Source organism: Simochromis diagramma, unplaced genomic scaffold, assembly GCF_900408965.1.
Source record: "Simochromis diagramma unplaced genomic scaffold, fSimDia1.1 OVJJ01000371.1, whole genome shotgun sequence".
In the NCBI taxonomy this organism is placed as follows: Eukaryota; Metazoa; Chordata; class Actinopteri; order Cichliformes; family Cichlidae; genus Simochromis; species Simochromis diagramma.
Window position 1 is genome coordinate 4,331,210 of NW_024386920.1, and position 19,026 is coordinate 4,350,235.

At 40.3% G+C, this 19,026-nt stretch overlaps 1 protein-coding gene across 1 annotated transcript in view; it reads left to right on the forward strand.

Moving 5' to 3' along the window:
- Positions 1-19,026, forward strand: part of dnah9 (dynein, axonemal, heavy chain 9) — a 170,190-nt gene that overhangs the window by 127,104 nt on the left and 24,060 nt on the right. The window contains exons 69-75 of the mRNA XM_040036646.1: positions 2,154-2,347; positions 3,906-4,054; positions 6,059-6,186; positions 9,887-10,114; positions 12,678-12,869; positions 12,998-13,189; positions 17,827-17,997. Of these exons, the coding sequence (XP_039892580.1) occupies positions 2,154-2,347; positions 3,906-4,054; positions 6,059-6,186; positions 9,887-10,114; positions 12,678-12,869; positions 12,998-13,189; positions 17,827-17,997 (1,254 nt within the window). The remainder of the gene's footprint in view (positions 1-2,153; positions 2,348-3,905; positions 4,055-6,058; positions 6,187-9,886; positions 10,115-12,677; positions 12,870-12,997; positions 13,190-17,826; positions 17,998-19,026) is intronic.

Consider the following 19,026-nt stretch of genomic DNA (forward strand, 5'->3'; position numbering starts at 1 on the left):
GAACTCTGCTGCTCGCATTGTCACCAGAACCCCCTCCTACCAGCACATCACCCCTGTTCTTCAGGAACTTCACTGGCTCCCTGTGAAATTCCAGATAATATTCAAACTTTCAACAGTAGAAACCTTCTTGGCTGTAGGTCTGTGAAGGGTCTCCATCATTGAGGTCATCATAGTCTAAGGAGCTTGGAAAGAAAAGTGTCTGGACTTCTTTCAGTTGCTTGAAGACTTTTTACCTCTCATCCGAGAAGCTTCTTCAGTTCTAAGGTCAAATGGTGGAGACTCCCAGATTTAAGCCCTATAGCAATGTCCCCCCAAGAGGGACATGGACCCCCTAATGATCCTTTACCTAATCACATGAGCCAAGGTGTGAAAACAGGAGTAGGTCACAATAGGCCTTTTGATCTCTGGAAATCACATGATAGGGTTTTTAAATAAATATATTATTTATTTCTCTTAAAATAAATATTTTTTTCACTCCTTGGCTCACGTGATTAGGTAGAGGATCATTAGGGGGGGTCCATGTCCCTTTTGGGGGGAAAGTCTGGGACTCTCCACCATTCGACCTTAGAACTGAAGAAGCTTCTCGGATGAGAGGTGAAACGTCTTCAAGCAACTTAAAGAAGTCCAGATGCTTTTCTTTCCAAGCTCCTTAGACCTTCTTGGCTGTAATGGTACAAAGCTGCACTGTGAAGTGTGAATTTGATGAATTCATCAAAATAAGCTGTTCTTTCAGAAAGCTAGAGCTCCGTCTTGAACTTCATAAAGATGCAATAACTTGTAGATCAGCCCTATTTTTCGAATCCCATCCTATATGTTGAAATCTCTAAAAGATAATAAAAAATAATTCACCTCTATTTCTTTCTAAATTTTGTTTTCCTCCACCTTGTCATCTGCGAGATTCAAGGCTAATATCTTCCGGTTCCTTTATCGGCTCCACACAGTGCGCAGTATGTACAGTGGATTTTCCCAACAAGTAAGCACTAAAGTGAATGCACATAATTGGAGTGTATATCTCTGTATCACCCAAAACTCCAGTCTGACAGCATGCAGTCTCCAGGGTCCCACTGTGCTCTGTGACCCCGCTAGATTCTAACACTGAAGGATGCTAGAAGAAAAACTCAGTCTCTCTGTTTGTGTCTCAGAGAACGCAGTGCTGTGGACAGCAGAGGTTTCTTATCTTGTCAGATGAGTTTAACAGCAAAGTAAACCCTAACTGCAGCATGTCTTTTAGCTCCTCGTGCTCATGAATATTTCACTCTATATCGCCTTCAATATTAACTTAACCTAAAACCCCTCTGAGGATTAAGAGATGGCCTTTCTGTAACTGCTCTCAACCTGCTGTGGATGTTTAAGTCCCTGCTAATCAAATTCTGTCACTTGATTTTTCTTATCGTAGTTGGAAACATAATCAGTTGGAAAGATTTAAAGGAGGATAACGTCCTCTGATTGCTTGCCCCAGTTGATGATATTAGCAGAGCTGGAATCCCTCGGGACCCAGTGTTTCTCATTACACTGGGGCTGATCGGTCGCCAACCACCTGTAGTAATTAAACTGAGTCACAGTGAAGGTAATGTGTGCCGAGCCGCTCCTTCTCATTCTGCTCTATGTCTTCCCCTCATGGCTTGTGTCGAGGGGTTGGTTTCATAGAGTGACACGGGATGTTTTTGCCTTGACACCTTGTATTCTGTGTCTCTGCTGAGAGAAGATTTCAGCATCCTGCTCATAGTTTGCACAGTGCGGGAGACAGCAGAGCTGCTTGAGGCTGCACTGCGTGACACTGCTGTTCTCTGCAGATGAGATGAGGTGTCTGTCATCTGGGGCATCACAATGAAGCCCTCACTGGTTCTGCAAGAGATGCATATTTAGTGCTCCCCTACCCCCTGTCCCGTTATGAAAGCTTTGTGTTTACTCAGCATTTCTGTTTGAATAAATATTATTTATAAGGACATGAGGAAAGATAAGCATTCTGTTTTTTATGACTCTCCATATTTTGCAAACAGACTCTCTCTCTTTTTTTTTTTTACCTGTGCATTGTGAAAAATATCTCTGGTCAAGAACTTTAATGTGTATCATTGATCGCAGTGCAGCAGCTCTTTTAACAACATGCACTATGTTTCACTCCACAAATCCTATTTCTTTTCCAAAACCTCCAGTCTCTTTGCTCCATGGAGGAGTTCAGAAACCTGGACAGAGACATTGAAGGCTCAGCCAAACGCTGGAAGAAGTTTGTAGAGTCCGAGTGTCCGGAAAAAGAGAAATTCCCACAGGAATGGAAGAGCAAAAGCTCACTCCAGAGACTGTGCATTATGAGAGCCCTGAGGCCTGACCGCATGACGTACGCTGTCAGGTAAGAGGTGGTATCATTTCCCTTTGCTCTGTGATCTGTGAAAGCTCCTACTTGACCTGTTCTGGTTACTGAAAAGGTAAAAAAGTTGAACAACAGAACCTTTGGCTTCTATCCTGAGATGACAGTTGACTGAGTCACACAGATTTTCAGGGACAATCATCAAACCTAAGTATTAAAAGAGAACGTCTGTGTCCACTTGTACCAAATCCAGACCCCAGTTACACTCTGAATTAACATACATTAGGTGTGAGATGCAGTATTTTAGTTCTATTAAGATGCCTGTGTCTGTGGGGTTTCTTAGATATTAGGCTTCGGAGATATTAATTAAACAGATTATGTGGTTTTTTGTTTGGTCTGAAGGGCACTAATGGCTTCGAAACAAACATTTCACAAGTTCGATTTCTAATAAACTGGGCACAAATCCCTCCAGTATGTGAGTGAAATTTTAACCAGAAGGCTGAAAGTGGGGAATTAAAGCTGACTCATCTAATGATTATGATTTAAAGTGCATATTACGAGTCTTATGAAGATTGTGCTTGGTTTAATCTGTGTCCATAGTTCTTTAGCCAGAGGAGGAACTGAGTCATTTTGCTCAGTTCATTACGCAGATTCATACCTGTAGCCAATAACTATGTAGCTTGTTCATATTTTTTATAAGCAATGCGATTACATTAATTTTGAAATGAATAAGTGAACAGCTAGATCACTACTCATAATACATTATAATGCAGTTTATCACTCTTGGTAATTTGTTAAGACTGGCAGTATAATAACCAGCACCACATTGCAATTTAACATCTCAGAGTTCATGAATTTGTTTTTAATGTGCTGCAGCTTTAGATGGTTAAAACCCAGACTGATTACAAAATATGGATGTAGCTTCTAGATGTAGCTTAATTATTCAGCATGCTGTGTCACACAGTTTCATAGTTAGTTCTACCCTGCACTCACAATGTCGGGTTTTAAAAAATATGAGATGGATGACATCATGTTGGCTTTCCAAGGTGGAGACCAAAAGAGAGCTAAAAGTAGAGCAAATGGTGGAGTTTAGAACTGCAAAGGTCTCCACATCTTCCAGGAAATTCTTGGAGTTGTGGTCAATGCGCAACAGCTGGACAACTTATTGGCACACTGCAGAACAAATACACAGAATTCACATTTTGCTGCTTTCTGTGTTTTCATTTCTTCACTATCGGTTCTGCACATGTATGTTTGTATTTTCAGAAACCTTAAGTGGAGGCGGAACTAAGGTTATAGGACAAAATACAACATATGTACAAAATATATTTTGTTAAAAAGTGAATTCTTGATTTATTTAAGACTGTGATTTGGTTGAAACTGAAGCAAGAAAAGCATAATGTTTGAAAGACCAAAGCATTTAATCCGGAGAGGGTGAAAAGAGCTACTGACAGCTGAGTCGTGACTAGAGTTTATAGTTTTGAAGCAGCTGTCTATCTAATGCACTGTAATACAGACAATTCCGGTTCTTCAAGTTCTTCAGCTTGTTGTCAAAGATAATAAAGTCTTAAGGAGAACTGAGTCACACTCTCCCTTACAGAGACTTTGTAGAGGAGAAACTGGGAAGCAAGTATGTGATTGGCAGATCACTGGACTTTGCCGTCTCCTTTGAAGAGTCAGGTCCAGCTACGCCCATGTTCTTCATCCTCTCTCCCGGAGTTGACCCTTTGAAGGATGTGGAAAAACATGGTAAGGCTTCTGCTTGTTTTATCTTTAAAAAAGCTTTTAAATCCTGCTTAAAAGTGTGTTCAGGACTTTTATAAGAGCGAACACATTGCCAGTCTATCGTTTCTTTTAGCTGTGTAGGGTTTTGGGTTAGTTATTAAAAGGAAATGCCTTGTCTACCTGCATGCATGATTTCATTTTAGTTCTGTTGCATAGGATTATCAGTCAGAACAACACATTTGTAATGTGTATCTGCTGTAATATCAGCCATCACTGCCGATGCACAACCAGCTCTGGATAGACTGAAAGGATTATACTAAAGGTCAGAAATATGTGAGATGACACCACTGGTGTATTAGGGGCAACAGAAAGTAAATGTCATTGGTTTTAGAGTTACTTTACATTCCTTTATGAATAATGGGTGGCGAGATGATTTTTACTAGAAATATGGAAAAAGTTGAAGCTTTTGTACTGACCTAGGCATTAATTCAGTTTTTGGGTATTTGAAATCAGCTGTATGAAATATTCAGATTGCAGGAATTGTTTCAATTAACTGGAACAGATTTCCTCATTATTTCTCTTCTACCCAAGCATATGCATCGGCATTTTTGCATTCAAGTAATGAATGATTTGTTAGGGTTTTTGTTGTTTTGTTTGTTTTGCCTTACTTGGGTTTCAGTTTCTCCTTTGTCGTCCTTTTATCCTCGGATTAATTTATCACACAGACCCATTTCAGCGTGTTGAAGTGTTGGTTTATGCCCAACACACTGCATTATTTGTGACTATTTTTAGATGCTTCATTTTTATAGGTATCGCCAGGTGATTAAATCAACCATGGAGCTACTATAGGCTCTGAAACCCCCTGTAAAATCCTCCATCCTCTCCTAATACCATACCAAATAGCACTCCTGCTGAAATTGCCTCTAAGGGCTCTGATTATTGATTAGCAACACCCTCATCCTGACCATAGCCAATCACATCAAAGTTAAAGGTAACCAGCTGCTCCTGTGCTGATGAAAAGCAGCAGAACATGTTTTTTCCCCATTATATTTGTGTCTGTGGGGTTTCTTAGATATTAGGCTTTGGAGAGATTTTCATTAGACAGATTATGTGATTTTTGTTTGGTCTGAAGCACACTAATGGCTCCGAAACAAACATTTCACAAGTTTGATTTCTAACAAACTGAGCACAAATCACTCCAGTGTTTGTGTGAAATTTTAACCAGAAGGCTTAAAGTGGGGAACTAAAGCTGACTCATCTAATGATTAGGATTTAAAGTGCATATTAGTTAGTTTAGCCTGTGTCCAAGGCATGGATAGTGCTTTAGCCAGAGGAGGAGATATTGTGGAATTGAGTCATTTTATTCAGTTCATTACACAGATTCATATCCAATAACTATGTAGCTTGTTCATATTTTTCTAAGCTATGCAGTTAGATTACATTTGAATAAGTGAGCAACTAGATCACTACTCTTAATACTGATTATAATACCGTTTATCACACTTAGTGATTTGTGACTCCCACCTAAGAACCATTTGTGACGCTCAGTCATAGACTGTACATTTAAAAATGGACTTCACCCACTGTTTTTCACTGTGTTTCTGTTTTCTGTGCGAGGTTCTGTGTGAAATTTTGGTTTTCAAACTGATCGCTTTTAGTTTTGCAACATTTAGCCTCAATTAGCATAGATTGGAACTAAAAGAGACATCTAGCATTACTTTTAAGAGGAGACTAATAAGATATTAAACATATAAATAACACAGTTTGTTTATTACTTTCTTGGCTTATTTCTTTAACAGTTAATCGGAGCTTGGTCTGTACCATTATTTTGCTAATCTAGGCTAAGCACATCTCAGAGCTACCTCTCTGTAGTGCAGAGAGGTAGTAAAGATGCAGATGGATGCTAAATGGAGTTTAATAGACTAGCAAATAGCGGTCCAGTTCAATAGACTGCATTTATCATTTTAGTCTTTGCAACTGTTTCTGCAACCAAAGTTTTATTGAAACAATTACTTTTTTTTCTTTCAGGGAAGAAGCTGGGCTACACATTTGACAACAAAAACCTTCATAATGTCTCTCTGGGTCAAGGTCAGGAAGTTATCGCTGAACAAGCCCTCAACTTGGCAGCTAAAAACGGCCATTGGGTTATATTACAGGTACAGCAAATATACTTTTGAAATAGGGACTGTGATGTTATTTGTAAATATGAGTATCAACACAAATTCAGTGAGTTCACACTCCAACCAATATGTTATCTGAAGATTATTGCAACAATCATATCAAGTAGATCCAATTATAGTTTGTGGTGTTTGAACACTAACACAAAAGGTATAAAATGACAATTCATTATAATTGTTAGAACATTTTGTCTTTCACTGAGTTGTCCCATGTGGTAACCCCATCCACATCACATCAAACGTGCCAAATTACAAAAAAATATGTCTGTTATCAAATGTAATATATACAATGCTGTAGGCACTCGGAAAACTGAAACAAACACTCTTTGGAAATTGAATACAGGGTTCATTTATGTCAAGGATTTTCTATTCAAGGGGTGATTTTATGTGGCATTTCCTTTATCTGTACGTGTTCTGAATGAGGCACATTATCACTTTGTTTTTCATTGCATACTCAGTGGGATGTTTGCTTTCCTCCAAGGTTCGTCTCTGTGGAAAAGCGAATTTAATTTTCGAAGGAAATTTCCTAACTGAAAGGGCCACGGCATTATACAGTACAATATCTACAGCCACGGTGTCTGTTCTCCTCTTATCTGGAGGGCAAGGCTGGCTTTTGCATTTTAAGTGGAAACCTTGGTGGAATTCTAATGTGAAGTATCGACAGATATGAACCACAGACCAGGCACTGTGGGACACCCATTTCTTTTAATTCACACAGCTTGTTGGATTTCAAAAAAAAGAGAGAAGGTTGCGACAGCATCACTCTCCTCTCCAGACCCAGGATAGCACAGACAAGCAGTTGTTTAATTACCTTTGCATAAGAATCCCGATCGATACGCTTAAAAAGGCCTCGTCCCCCTGGCAACAAACCTCCTACTCGCTTTATCTGTCTGTTTGTCTGCCTACCAAGTGCCACCCCTATGGTACTGGCCAGGGAGGGAAAGAAAAAAGAGGGGAGGGGAGGTAACATATTCCCATCTATCTCCTGCTTAAACCATCCGTATCTTCTCCATCTTCTCTTTTCTATTCCTCTGCCCACTCTCTCATTCTGTGAAGTAACTTTGATACTTTGGTTTTATCATTTTCTCCACCACATCTAACATCCTATCAATCCTCCCACTTTTCCTGCTAACCTGCTATCTCTTCATTCCCCCTCTTTGACCTTCTTGTCTCAGTTCTCCTCCTACCTATTCACCACTCCACCTTTATTAAGCCTGGCTCCATCAGTCCAGGATCATGTTAATGGCAGATTCCCTTTTGCTGCTGGGTAATTATATTGGAGAGCAGCATCTTCTTTTCAGATGGGCACAAGAGACAAAATAGCAGAAACTTCAAAGCAGTCCAATGCATTTGGTGGGAGTATGTGTTTGCAGATTGGAGTTGAATATCTCACATTGGCCAGGAGGCCAAAATCGAGTGGCCAGAACTTGCTGGTCTGTTTCGAATGCCACTGTTAATCTTAAAACCACCCATTTTGAGCTAGTGACAGAAAAACGTCTCTGGAGGGCAGACAGTTGGATGAAACGATTTCATCACGATGTCCTCCCCTCACTTCTGAAAGAAATGATTCATAAATCCCACAATGACAAATTTCTCATATTACAGTCATGAAGTCTTACAAAGATGGCAATAAATAAAAAACAATTACAGCTACATTTAGAATATGATGCATGCATGTTTTTTTAAGTTAAGGGTGACACGTCTAAAGTGACATTTTGTAGTCTTTACAATACAGTGGCAAACTGGAAGGAGCTGCTGGCTGCAGAAGGGTTTTTTCCGGTGAATATTGCACCTTTAAAGATTTCATAGATAGAAATCCATGTCTAGAAATTGATCATTTTTTTCAGTAGTTATGGGTATACAGATCCCGTACAATGACAAATTCTTATAAGTTTTAACATGCAGCTTTAATTGTCCTGCAGGAAAAAGGCAGGAGAATAACATTTGTGTCAGGTGAAATAAGTACATTTGCAGTGGAATTCTCATTCTGCAAGTTGTGGACATATCACATGACCTCTACAAATTACTCTACAGTGTATAATAGCAGTGGCATAAAAATAGACCATTTATGAACCTTTAAAGACCTCCAAACCCTACACTAAATAAATATGTATCTTTCGGCATGGTGGATGTATGCCTTTATTTTTAAATTTAGTCTCAAGGGCGTGTCATGCTGTCAGTGCCTGCAGTGTGTCGACAGTCCTGCTTGTCCCTCCATCCTGTTCACGATGTTCCAGTGTCACTCAGAGTCTGCTGTGATACCGCAGGGCCACCTCCTCAGTGTGGAGCCCGGCAGTGCTGCAGCTCCTTGACCAACAGGTTTTTTGTTTTTTTTACGTGTAAAATAGAAAGATTATGTGTGGGCACCTGCTCGTGTTTCTGTTTGCTTGTCTGTGAGCCAGCGTGTGCAGTTGGACGTGCCATTGTGCCTTCCCTCAGGTTGTGTTTGGTAGCAATGCATCAAAGACCTTGCCAGTGGTGTCTTCTAATGGGTTTTGGATTCAACTTTTATATTATTATGTAAATAGGTGACTCTCTGATGTAGTATCAGCATAGTCATCGCCAGGGCTGGGAGGCCCTTATCGAGAAGACGTTGAGGGAACAAAAAATGTCGCACCTGAAAGTTAATTAAAAAGCCATAAAAACGCGTCTGCCCCTCTGTCTTGTTTGTTTGTCTGTCGGTCTCTTCGCCCCCTTCCTTTCCCCTTGCAGCCAGAGGATGAATGGTTTCATTACAGTGACAAGTTCTGAGGCAGTCTCTCACTTCTTCTGTTGGCTCTCTTTATTGCCAAACTATTTACATGCCAAGAGGAAAGGTTGTACTCTGGCTTGATGAAAAAGTGCTTGAATTTAGACTTTTAATTTGTATACCATTCATTATTCTCTAAGGCACTGAGAAGAAAACTAGCTTATCCCCTTCTCAGCTCCCAGCTCATTCTGGACACTCTTGCTCACAGAATGTAAAAGTTTCTTCTCCTGTATTTTTCAATGACTCCCCCTAAAATCGACGTTCCGCTCCCTTCTGTGTCCCATCGTTTGGAAACTTCAGCCATCGTAAGGAAGATTAAATGTGGAGTGCAAAGGGAAATGAGAAAGTAAAGAGGCTTATGAATTAATGACTGGAGTTATTAGTGCTGTAATTAGATTTAGGGAATGGGCAGTGCTGCGTGGTGAGATCTGGGGGGTTTGGCTGACTCCTTATCATTCACGGGATATCCTGTAAGTGTCAGGACAGTTGAGATGGAAAATTGAGCTCATCCATGCTTGTGTGATAGTACAAGTCAGCCCTGCTGCCCGCACCGCACCGAGCGATGATATTGCAGAAACGTCATGGTAAAGTAAAGCCAGAGAACGGTCGTTTAATGTCAGCAACCTAGAAATGGGTTTCATGTGCTATGTACCATTTAATTTGGTGCCACATCAAAGTCACGGTGAAGCGAGAGGAATATGAAACATTTTAATTGGTCCTTTTGCTAGTTGTTATTACAACAAATATACATAAATAGGCAATATTTGATGCATTAGCATCAAGCAGAGTATTAAAGTATTGTGTGCACTCCATTAAAGCCCAGACTTTTGTAGTCTTCACCTCCGTGTAGACTGCGTTTTCTACACTTAAAAAAGCAAAACTGATTTGCATAAAAATGAGCCAGATTAACAGCAGGCTTTGCCCTTGTAGAACATCCACCTCGTGGCTCGTTGGCTGGGCACCCTTGAGAAACTTCTGGAGCAGTACGGAGATGGAAGCCATGAAAGTTTCAGAGTGTTTATTAGTGCGGAGCCCTCATCAACCCGCGAGGGCCACATCATCCCCCAGGGTATCCTGGAGACCTCCATCAAGATCACCAATGAACCACCTACTGGCATGCACGCAAACCTGCACAAGGCCCTCGACAACTTCAACCAGGTAACACACTTACAGGTTTAATACCTGCTCTACCTTTATTACCTACCTACGCTTCACCACTGGAAAGCAACTTAGCACAAAAGGTTTTTATATGGTTACATTGTGTGTAATTATGTGAAATCTTCTTTAGCTTCTTTTTCTATGAACTTTTATTTCAGAAGCAGCAGACTGTGGTTTTAAGCATAGTTACCCTAAAAAATCCACATTTACAGCAGAGAAGCAAAGGTAGTAGCTAAAGGAAGGCTAGATAAGACTAATGTTGGTGTAGGGCAGCTGGATGTGCCAATTAAAATTGGACTGATTCTTATATAGCACTTTATACAACATACCACATTCACCCAATCACTTTCTTCTAAGCTTTTAGTGCTTCCTAGCTAACATTCATGCTCTGATGGATGCTTCGGAGAGCAGCTTGGGGTTAGTATCTTGCCCAAAGATACTTGGCATGCAGACTGGAGGAGCTAGGGATCAAACCGCTAACCTTACAATCAGTAGATGACCTGCTCTACCTCCTGAGATACAGCCACCCCAAATGTAGACCTGTTTAACTTTACTTCAGCTAAATAAGCATACATGATAAGAATGAAATGAATGAAGAAAGATTCCTTTGTGCTGTGTCTGGAATGATTTAAAGGGCTGCATCGTAATACTGTGTTTTTAATGTGAGTATTTCTGGCTTAAATCTGGGTCGTAAACCAGTAGAAAGAAAGAAAATGTGATTTGATTGAAACTTGGCAAAGAAAGCTGAGAGATCTGTGACCATTTTATTAATTAACGTTTTAGTTACACCCGCTAGTGGAGCATGAGGTTACAACTAAGGAAAAGAAAGCTTTTTTTTTTGTAGCAGTTCAAGTGCCCGTTCCACAGGATCTTAATAGGCTATTCTTTTGAGGATTCTCTTGATTCTCTAGGATTTTACATGCTACCTACCTCTGAATGCTCATTTTCCTTTTAGCTGTGAGTGGCAGTTGAAACAAAACATGTCAGTTCCCGATTTCTCATCAAGTTGCCAATTTGCAGAAGTCTTGCAGCGAGCAGATGGCAGCTTCACCTTTCACTCACCCTGGAATTGCTTCTGACCTGAAGAGGACAGATGTGATCATCGCACATGCTAACGCTAAAAGTTTGGTTACATTCTGCTGTGAGAAAGAGGGATTACTTGAGCACAGACCTCAGCAAAGTCCATTTGCTGATGTTTGTGTGAGTTATTGGAACACATCCAGACAATATCACTTTCCCAGACTATTCTCCAGCCCCATAGTTAGAATGGATCAGGGTGCTGCAGTGGCCTCTCCTAGCTTTACTTTACCTTATCAGTTCTTAGTCTCTATCTAAGCTTTACCATTACCTCTGTGCTTTGCTGCTAATGCATCTTCCTTTGCACCATTACCTGAGTGCTCAGTTTCCTCCCGGTCCATTTCCATGATCCTTAGTTTGCCGATGTGTATCTGTCTGATAAGAGCATCATGCTTGTGAGCCCTGCCTCATGCAGAGCTACAGGGAGGTCCACTGAGGGGAGGATGAGAGAATATTCCAATCATGTGTACTCAGTGAAAGTTAATCAATATTTGGCTAACTCTCAGTAATGGCCCATCTACACGGCAAAAGGCAGAGAAGTGACATTTCTTTTCTTTTGGTCTATTCGCTGGCAAATGCATACAGCATCACAGCTTTTAAACAGCCTCTGCTAGAGTAGTAATATCAGCACGGTGGTACAACTAAGCTGTTGTGAATTTACTGTTTGTCTAAGCTAATCATTTTAACAGTATCAGACTACACCGCTTTTTCAGACTCTTGCATACCCAGATGTTAATCTTGAAACTGTTGTCAAATCATAAATATCAAAGTTTGTGTTCCCTTGCATGTGCGAGGGCTTCGACATGTGTTTATGCGTCTTTGTCTCTCTGCGATCGGACAGCATGTCGATTTTCTCCAGTCCACGGGTCATGAATAGAGGGGCTATGCATCTCTTTCAGCTGTGTTGAGCAGAGGAGTACCATACAGAATACTAACTAAATCTCCAAAAGGGTGTGTGCATGTGTGTGTGTTTGTGAGTGTGGTAGTCAGCCTGCGCTCTGCTTGTGCAATCTACACGTGCATCGTCAGAGTCAGCTCCCCTGGGCACTGCAGTAGCGGAAGCGAAAAGGCCTTCACCGTAGCACTCGGTGACACATGTTAGAATAAAGAGAATTTAGCCTTCCTATTTCCATAGGGGTTATTGGCAAGCTTATTTAACTATCTCTCCCCCCTGAGATTACAGTGCCATTTATGTCCACTTTTTTATTTGCCTGTCTTGAATAATGAGCCCATGAGATAGTTGAAGGCTGAAAGCGCTTGACAAGTTGTGACAATTAAAAAAGGGAATCTCATCGTTGGTTTTATTGCCATCTAGTCTTCTCATTGTCTGTCTTTTACCATGAAGCACTGCTGGGATCTGACAAAATATTGCAGATCACAGGGCTACCTGCCACAACTTTTTACCTGTAACATGCAGATATAACTCCAGTGCGAACAGTTCGAGATGCCCTTTGAACATGCCGCTTTTTGTTCTTTTGCGTTTCAGGATACGCTGGAAATGTGCGCAAGGGAGAATGAGTTTAAGAGTATTTTGTTTGCCCTTTGCTACTTCCATGCGGTGGTGGCAGAGAGGAGGAAATTTGGTCCTCAAGGTTGGAACAGATCATACCCCTTTAACACCGGAGACCTCACCATTTCTGTTAACGTCCTCTACAACTATCTGGAGGCAAATCCAAAGGTACACATGTTTCTTTACAAAGCCTGCTGTTTGTTATCTTAATTGGAAATCCGAACACGGGTGACCTCAGCTAAACACCAAAGGCCACTTTCCAGCAAAACAACATCCCCGTGCTCTGTAATCCCCAGGTGCCGTACGATGATTTGCGCTACCTATTCGGTGAGATCATGTATGGTGGTCACATCACAGACGACTGGGACCGGCGTCTGTGTCGCACATACCTGGAGGAGTTTGTTAAGCCCGAGATGATGGAGGGGGAGCTGTACCTAGCACCTGGTTTCCCCTTGCCTGGAAACATGGACTACAACAGCTACCACCAGGTGAGGCAGATAAGACTGGACTCATTTAGGCCATGAAACATTAAATAAAGATAATGTAGCCACAAAAAGGACACGACAGAAAATTAAAAGCAGAAACTCCTAGTGGAATCAGCCATGTAAAAGCATAGTATCTCCCACTTACAGTGCAAGAAAAATATTAAGATTGTATTCTTCAATGTGTCCCCAAGGGGCGTCTATGTGGCCTCCAGTAAATTAATGGTGGATTAATGTGGCCATAACTGAATTACTGTAATTAAAAGGTTTTCACCATCATTATTCCCCATGTACAGTGTGGAGTAGTACAATCCAATGCTAAATCAATAACAATAAAATGCTTCCCATATGGGTCCCTGGGACATAACAGATTGTTGTTTGAGTTACATAAATATTTCTCTGAGGTGGAGCTGCTCTGTGGGTGGAAACTGTTTGCCAGTAAGTCTAACTGGCAAAGTTAAATGTGAGCAAACCAAGAAGGAAAATTCATCAAACATAAAATGTATGCAAGTCAGAATAAATAAAACCAGTTGGGTCATTGAGCTTACAGTATAAAGCAGGTTTCCAAACAACAAAATAGTAAAATAAGAAAACAGTCAGTGACAGCAGCTACAGCTGTGTGCTGCTAGACTTTGGGAAAATAGCATTTTGTAGGGTTTTTGTCAGTAATTGCAGCTCCTGTAAAAGAACACAATATGAATGGATGTCCTTCAAGCATGCCTTTGATGATGGTAGACTTAATTTGTCCATCGGTCCGTTCCCAGCACTTATTTCTCAAACCTCTGTGGCTTCAGTAGAGGATAGGCTGTTCATGTGTTGCTTAAATGATCCAAGATCCACTGGGTAATCTGCATTCAACTAATGCTGAGCCAGTTTATTTGGTTCTTTAAAGCCATGGGAAAATTGGATTTGAATCCAATAATTCGAGGTGACTGCACAGTCTGGTGGTCACTGACTACTGGAAACACAACAATACTGGAAACCATTTATAGCAACTGTTTGACTTTTTACCTTTAGAACAAATAATTACAATAAAGGTGAGTAAAGTCCTGAAGGTCAAATTTAAAAAAAAAAAAGCAAAAACAAGAAAGTGGTGGGGACAATATCACACGAAAGGGATGACAGAAGCACTAATACTAAGGTTTGTTCATTAGAATGCACTTTTATACTAGAATAGAATAGAAATATTATTTTTTGTCACTCAGTTCACGAGCTGCAACAAAACAGTAGAGAAACAGAGTTTAGGAGTAAAATTCAAAGAAATGAGAAATGGTAGCTTTATTGAATTACAGTTTGTTTGTATACACATTGTCTTTTGGGGACCCACTCAGGGAGGGACACCCACTCACGACAGATGGCTGCCCTTCCCTGAACCTGGTTCTTCCAGAGGTTTCTTCCTAAAAGGGAGTTTTTCCTTCCCATTGTCGACAATTGCTTGCTCATAGTGGGTCAACCAATTGTTGTTGGTTTTTTCTCTATTATTGTAGTATGTTTACAATATGTATGTTTAGAATAAAAAGCATCTTAAGGTAACCTTGAGATGCTATGTGAATGCATTAAATTGAACTGAATACACCTACACTGAATAAACCTGCCCATGAGCATTCTTGGGCGTGATACGTGTAATCACCTTCCATTTTTCAGTAACACAGTAATATTATGTATAAATCACATGGTAGTTGTGTTATTTCTTGGGTTGTACAAGGTCTTGAATTATCTAAATGGTGATTAATTTCACAGAAGAAACACAAACCGTAAACTGTAAATGGGCCATAAAGCAGTTGTTCATAGGCTGAACTATAACAGATAACATAACACATAACATCTTTCATGAGACAAATCACAAGCTGCCTCACATCAAATAAAACCAACAAAATGCAGACATAAGACCAAAAAGGTTAAATCAGGACATCAGATAGAAAATGAAGCTGAAATAAACACATTTTAAAAAGTTAAAATAAAGTAAAATGCTACATTAAATATGCCAGTTTAAAAAGATAATTCTTCAATCTATTTTCAAACAGGCCCACTGAACTCACAGATCATAGACTGGAGGCCAGAGAGTTCCACAGTGTGGAAGCTACACCTGCAAAGGTTCTGTCACCTTTGCTTTTTAGTTTGGATAACGAGCCTCTGATCAGAAGACCATAGAGTCGTGCTGGTGACATATGGCTGTCAGAGTTCATTGGTGATTCACCATGCAGAGGCCATGCAGGTGAAAACCACAACTTTAAATTGAATTTTGAATTTGATGGGGAGCCAGTGCAGTGACATCAGTGGAGGTGTGACATGGGAGGTAATCTAAGGAGCTTGGAAATAAAAACCAACAGGACTTGTCAAGTTTCTTGAATAAATTTCACCTCTTATCCGAGAGGCTTCATCAGTTAATGGTGTAGAGTCCCAGATATTTTGGCCCTAGCAGGAGCTGTCTGTTAAGAGAGTCGTTGACCCACTATTGATCATGTTCCTCATCACATGAGCTGACATGTGAAAAAGGGTGTGGCTCTTTAGATTACCAGGACCTGGGTGACTGAGAATCTGCACAGACATCCAGGGAGGTTTTATTGTGACAAGTTAAAATTGAGTTACAGCAATCAAGGCAAGATGAAATAAAATCATGAATAACAATCTCAATCTCAGATTTTGATGCAATAAATCAGAGTTTACTGATGTTTCTCCAATGATTAAAACAGGAACCAAACCTTTGTCCTGCAAATCCAATAATAAAAGACACTCCTGTGTTTGCAACAGTTTCCAAAGATCTGGAGGACCAAGCTGAAAATGATCTGATATCCAAGACTATATGCAGACCAAACAGTTTTGTATATTTTCAACTTCAGAAACACATTTGAGGTTTAAAGTTTGATGTAAAATCACCATCATAACAACCACAAAACTAAGAGCGATCATGGCCACAGATCTGTGTGTTGTTGCTTTTTAAATTTTGTGCTTGGCTTTGTGTTATAGGAAATATTGAAAAAGCAGTTATTTTGATTGTTGTCGCTTGAACTCACTGAATGTCGTTGATCTTCTATAGCCTCCGGTCACTTCTAATAGCGTCCTTTGTGGGCTGCTCTTAAGGTTTATAATGTAAACGTATTATTTTACAAAGTATCCCAGGCCATGCTGTGGAATAACACAAACACAACTTAACAAGCAACATAAGTAACAGATATTGTACATTCCGTTCTTTTATTTTATTTTTGGAGTTACAATCCAAACGCTAGGTTTAACTCCACGAATCCAAACAATCCAACCTTGTTCTGAAAAATCAGAAGTTTAACAGTTTGATGACATTATAGTGTTAATCCGCATACAGAGATAATGGTAAGCTTTGGAAAACTGTAATGATGTTAATATTCTTCAGTCAAATTCTTTATATGACTCAGATTAAACCCAGGAATTCTTTTACTGGGTCACTGCAGTGCTATCTTAGTTACACATTTAAGACTCTTCGAATAAACCTGCAACATATTGTACATTTGCCCATTCCCTGTGTGATCACTGTTAATAATGTTGACATGGACATGATGAAACCAGACTGTGACAGCTCCAAGCATTATCACGTTACTGCTTCCCCTCACTTGACCTCACCGTGTTTCCTGTCTGTTACTTGTCATTTAACACTAAACTCTATTGATAGGGTAAAATCCTACAGACTTCACAAGCAAGGCCAAGTATGTTCAGGTTGCTTTAGAATTTATCTTCAGTCTTTGACGGCACAAACCAGCGTGACATTTCCCTTCAGCATTTATGCAGTTCACATTTACTGCATGTGAACCACGAATTGTCATTGCTCTTGTGAGCACAAGAGCACAGGGGAGCACAGGGGACTCCCACAGGGAGTGGAGAGTTTTTTTGCAGTTAGCCTGACTAGGTGGTGGTAACTGAGTTTTTAGCTGTTTAAATTTGTCCAAAGAACAAAGGCTTTAAGGACCTTTGTGTTGTTGGAGGTCTGTTAGGCCATCTCCTACCATCTAAAACAAACCTACTGTATATTTAAGAGAGGAGACAGGTGGACCAAGCACAAAGAAAAAGCCAGCGAGTCAGCAGTTCTCCTCCACTTTCAACAACATACAGGTGTACTCGGTGAGTAAATGTTAGCCAAAAAGTACTGAGGCTATCTCAAAACAGCTGACTACAAAGTGTTTCTGTATTAAAGGCCAGTATATTTTCCATCAAGACTTTCATCAGGACTTGATTAGAAGAAATTTTTTTTTATTTAAGTGCCCCACAAAAGCCCCCCTTTTCAGTTGAGTTTTCACTTTCATCTGTACTGACTTAAAAGCATATTGATATTCATTATGGACCAGCAGATGGAAAATGTCACATTTCCTTTCCCTTGTTATGGTCATTAACAGTCTGTCAATTGATCCAGAGTGTTTGAATCTCCCCCAGAAATATCTCACCATTTATATGGCTCCATTCTTGTCCTTTGTCAGCAGTACTTCAAAAGAAACACCAGAGTGGAGAAAAAAGTGATGGTACTTTCTAGACAGGAAGCAATTGAGTTGCAAATTTCCATTTTGTTATATACAAAAGAATGAAAAGGAATCTAAGTGTAAATTAGGGTTAGTTAATCTTAAAAGAAAACAATACTTTCTGACTGATTCTGATAAAGTTCTGACTTTTTCCTGCTCCAGTACATCGATGACAACCTTCCTCCTGAGTCCCCTTATTTGTATGGCCTTCACCCCAATGCTGAGATTGGCTTCCTTACACAAACCTCAGAGACACTTTTCCGCACTGTCCTGGAAATGCAGCCGAGGGACAGAGGAGTGGGTGAGGGAAGCGGGACGACGCGTGAAGAGAAGGTAAATGCTTAATTTGTTTTTTACAGTTTAGTAAGATAGGCAAAGTTTGCAAAGTACCTTGTATTTAAATGTAGTTATTAGTAATTAGGTTGCATTGGGAACCATAAGATAGTGCTCTGAAAATCCACTGTCAGCTTGACGCATCGCAGTCCTATTGAACCATCGGCAAATTAAGCTAATAAATAAAAGTCAAGGACTGTCACTAGTGAGCTCTAATTACAGCGTGTCTAAGAATCCATTTGTGTAGTACATAGATTGTATACAAAGATCGTCACCCATTGGTTTTAACTGGGCTGAACTGAAATCTTGAGAACCCCTCTACAGTTGATCCCATCTTTATCCAGCTGGAGCCGGAAATATAGAAAGCACTTTGGACCAGAGGTAGTGACACCGCAAACATCATTAGGGCTCTGTCAGGACGTAACTTTCTTTGAGGATCAATATCTATCAAATGATTAAAATTATTTTTTTTAAAATGACCACTAGCATACAGATCATAAAGAGTGGATTTATCTAATAGTTACTGACCTCATGTCAGGATCCATCCATCCACTTATCCAATTCAGGGCCATGGGAGGGCTGGAACCTATCCCAGCTGCCATAGGGTAAGAGGCAGGGTGCACTCTTAACTGTCAAAGGGCTAACACAGAGGCACAGACAACCTTTCACACCTATGGTCCATTTAAAATCCCCAACAAACCCAAACTCACTAACAGTCTTTGGACTGTGGGAGGAAGCCAGAACATCTGGACAGAACCCACAGAGGCACGGGGAGAACATGCAAACTCCACACAGAAATGCCTCAGCATTCAAACCCAGGACCTTCTTGCTGTCAGGCAACAGTGTGAAGATGTCATAGGGTAAAAAAAAAATTGGTGAGATGTTGTGTTTTGTCAGAACCGAGCGAAAAACAGCTCTAGTGCTGAAAAATGAAGCTAAACATAAAGTGACAAATTTCAGATACTTTAATGGTTACTTGAGTCTAAGGCTCTGAAAGTGAGTCAGTCCTAGAGTTTTACAACCTGGTGC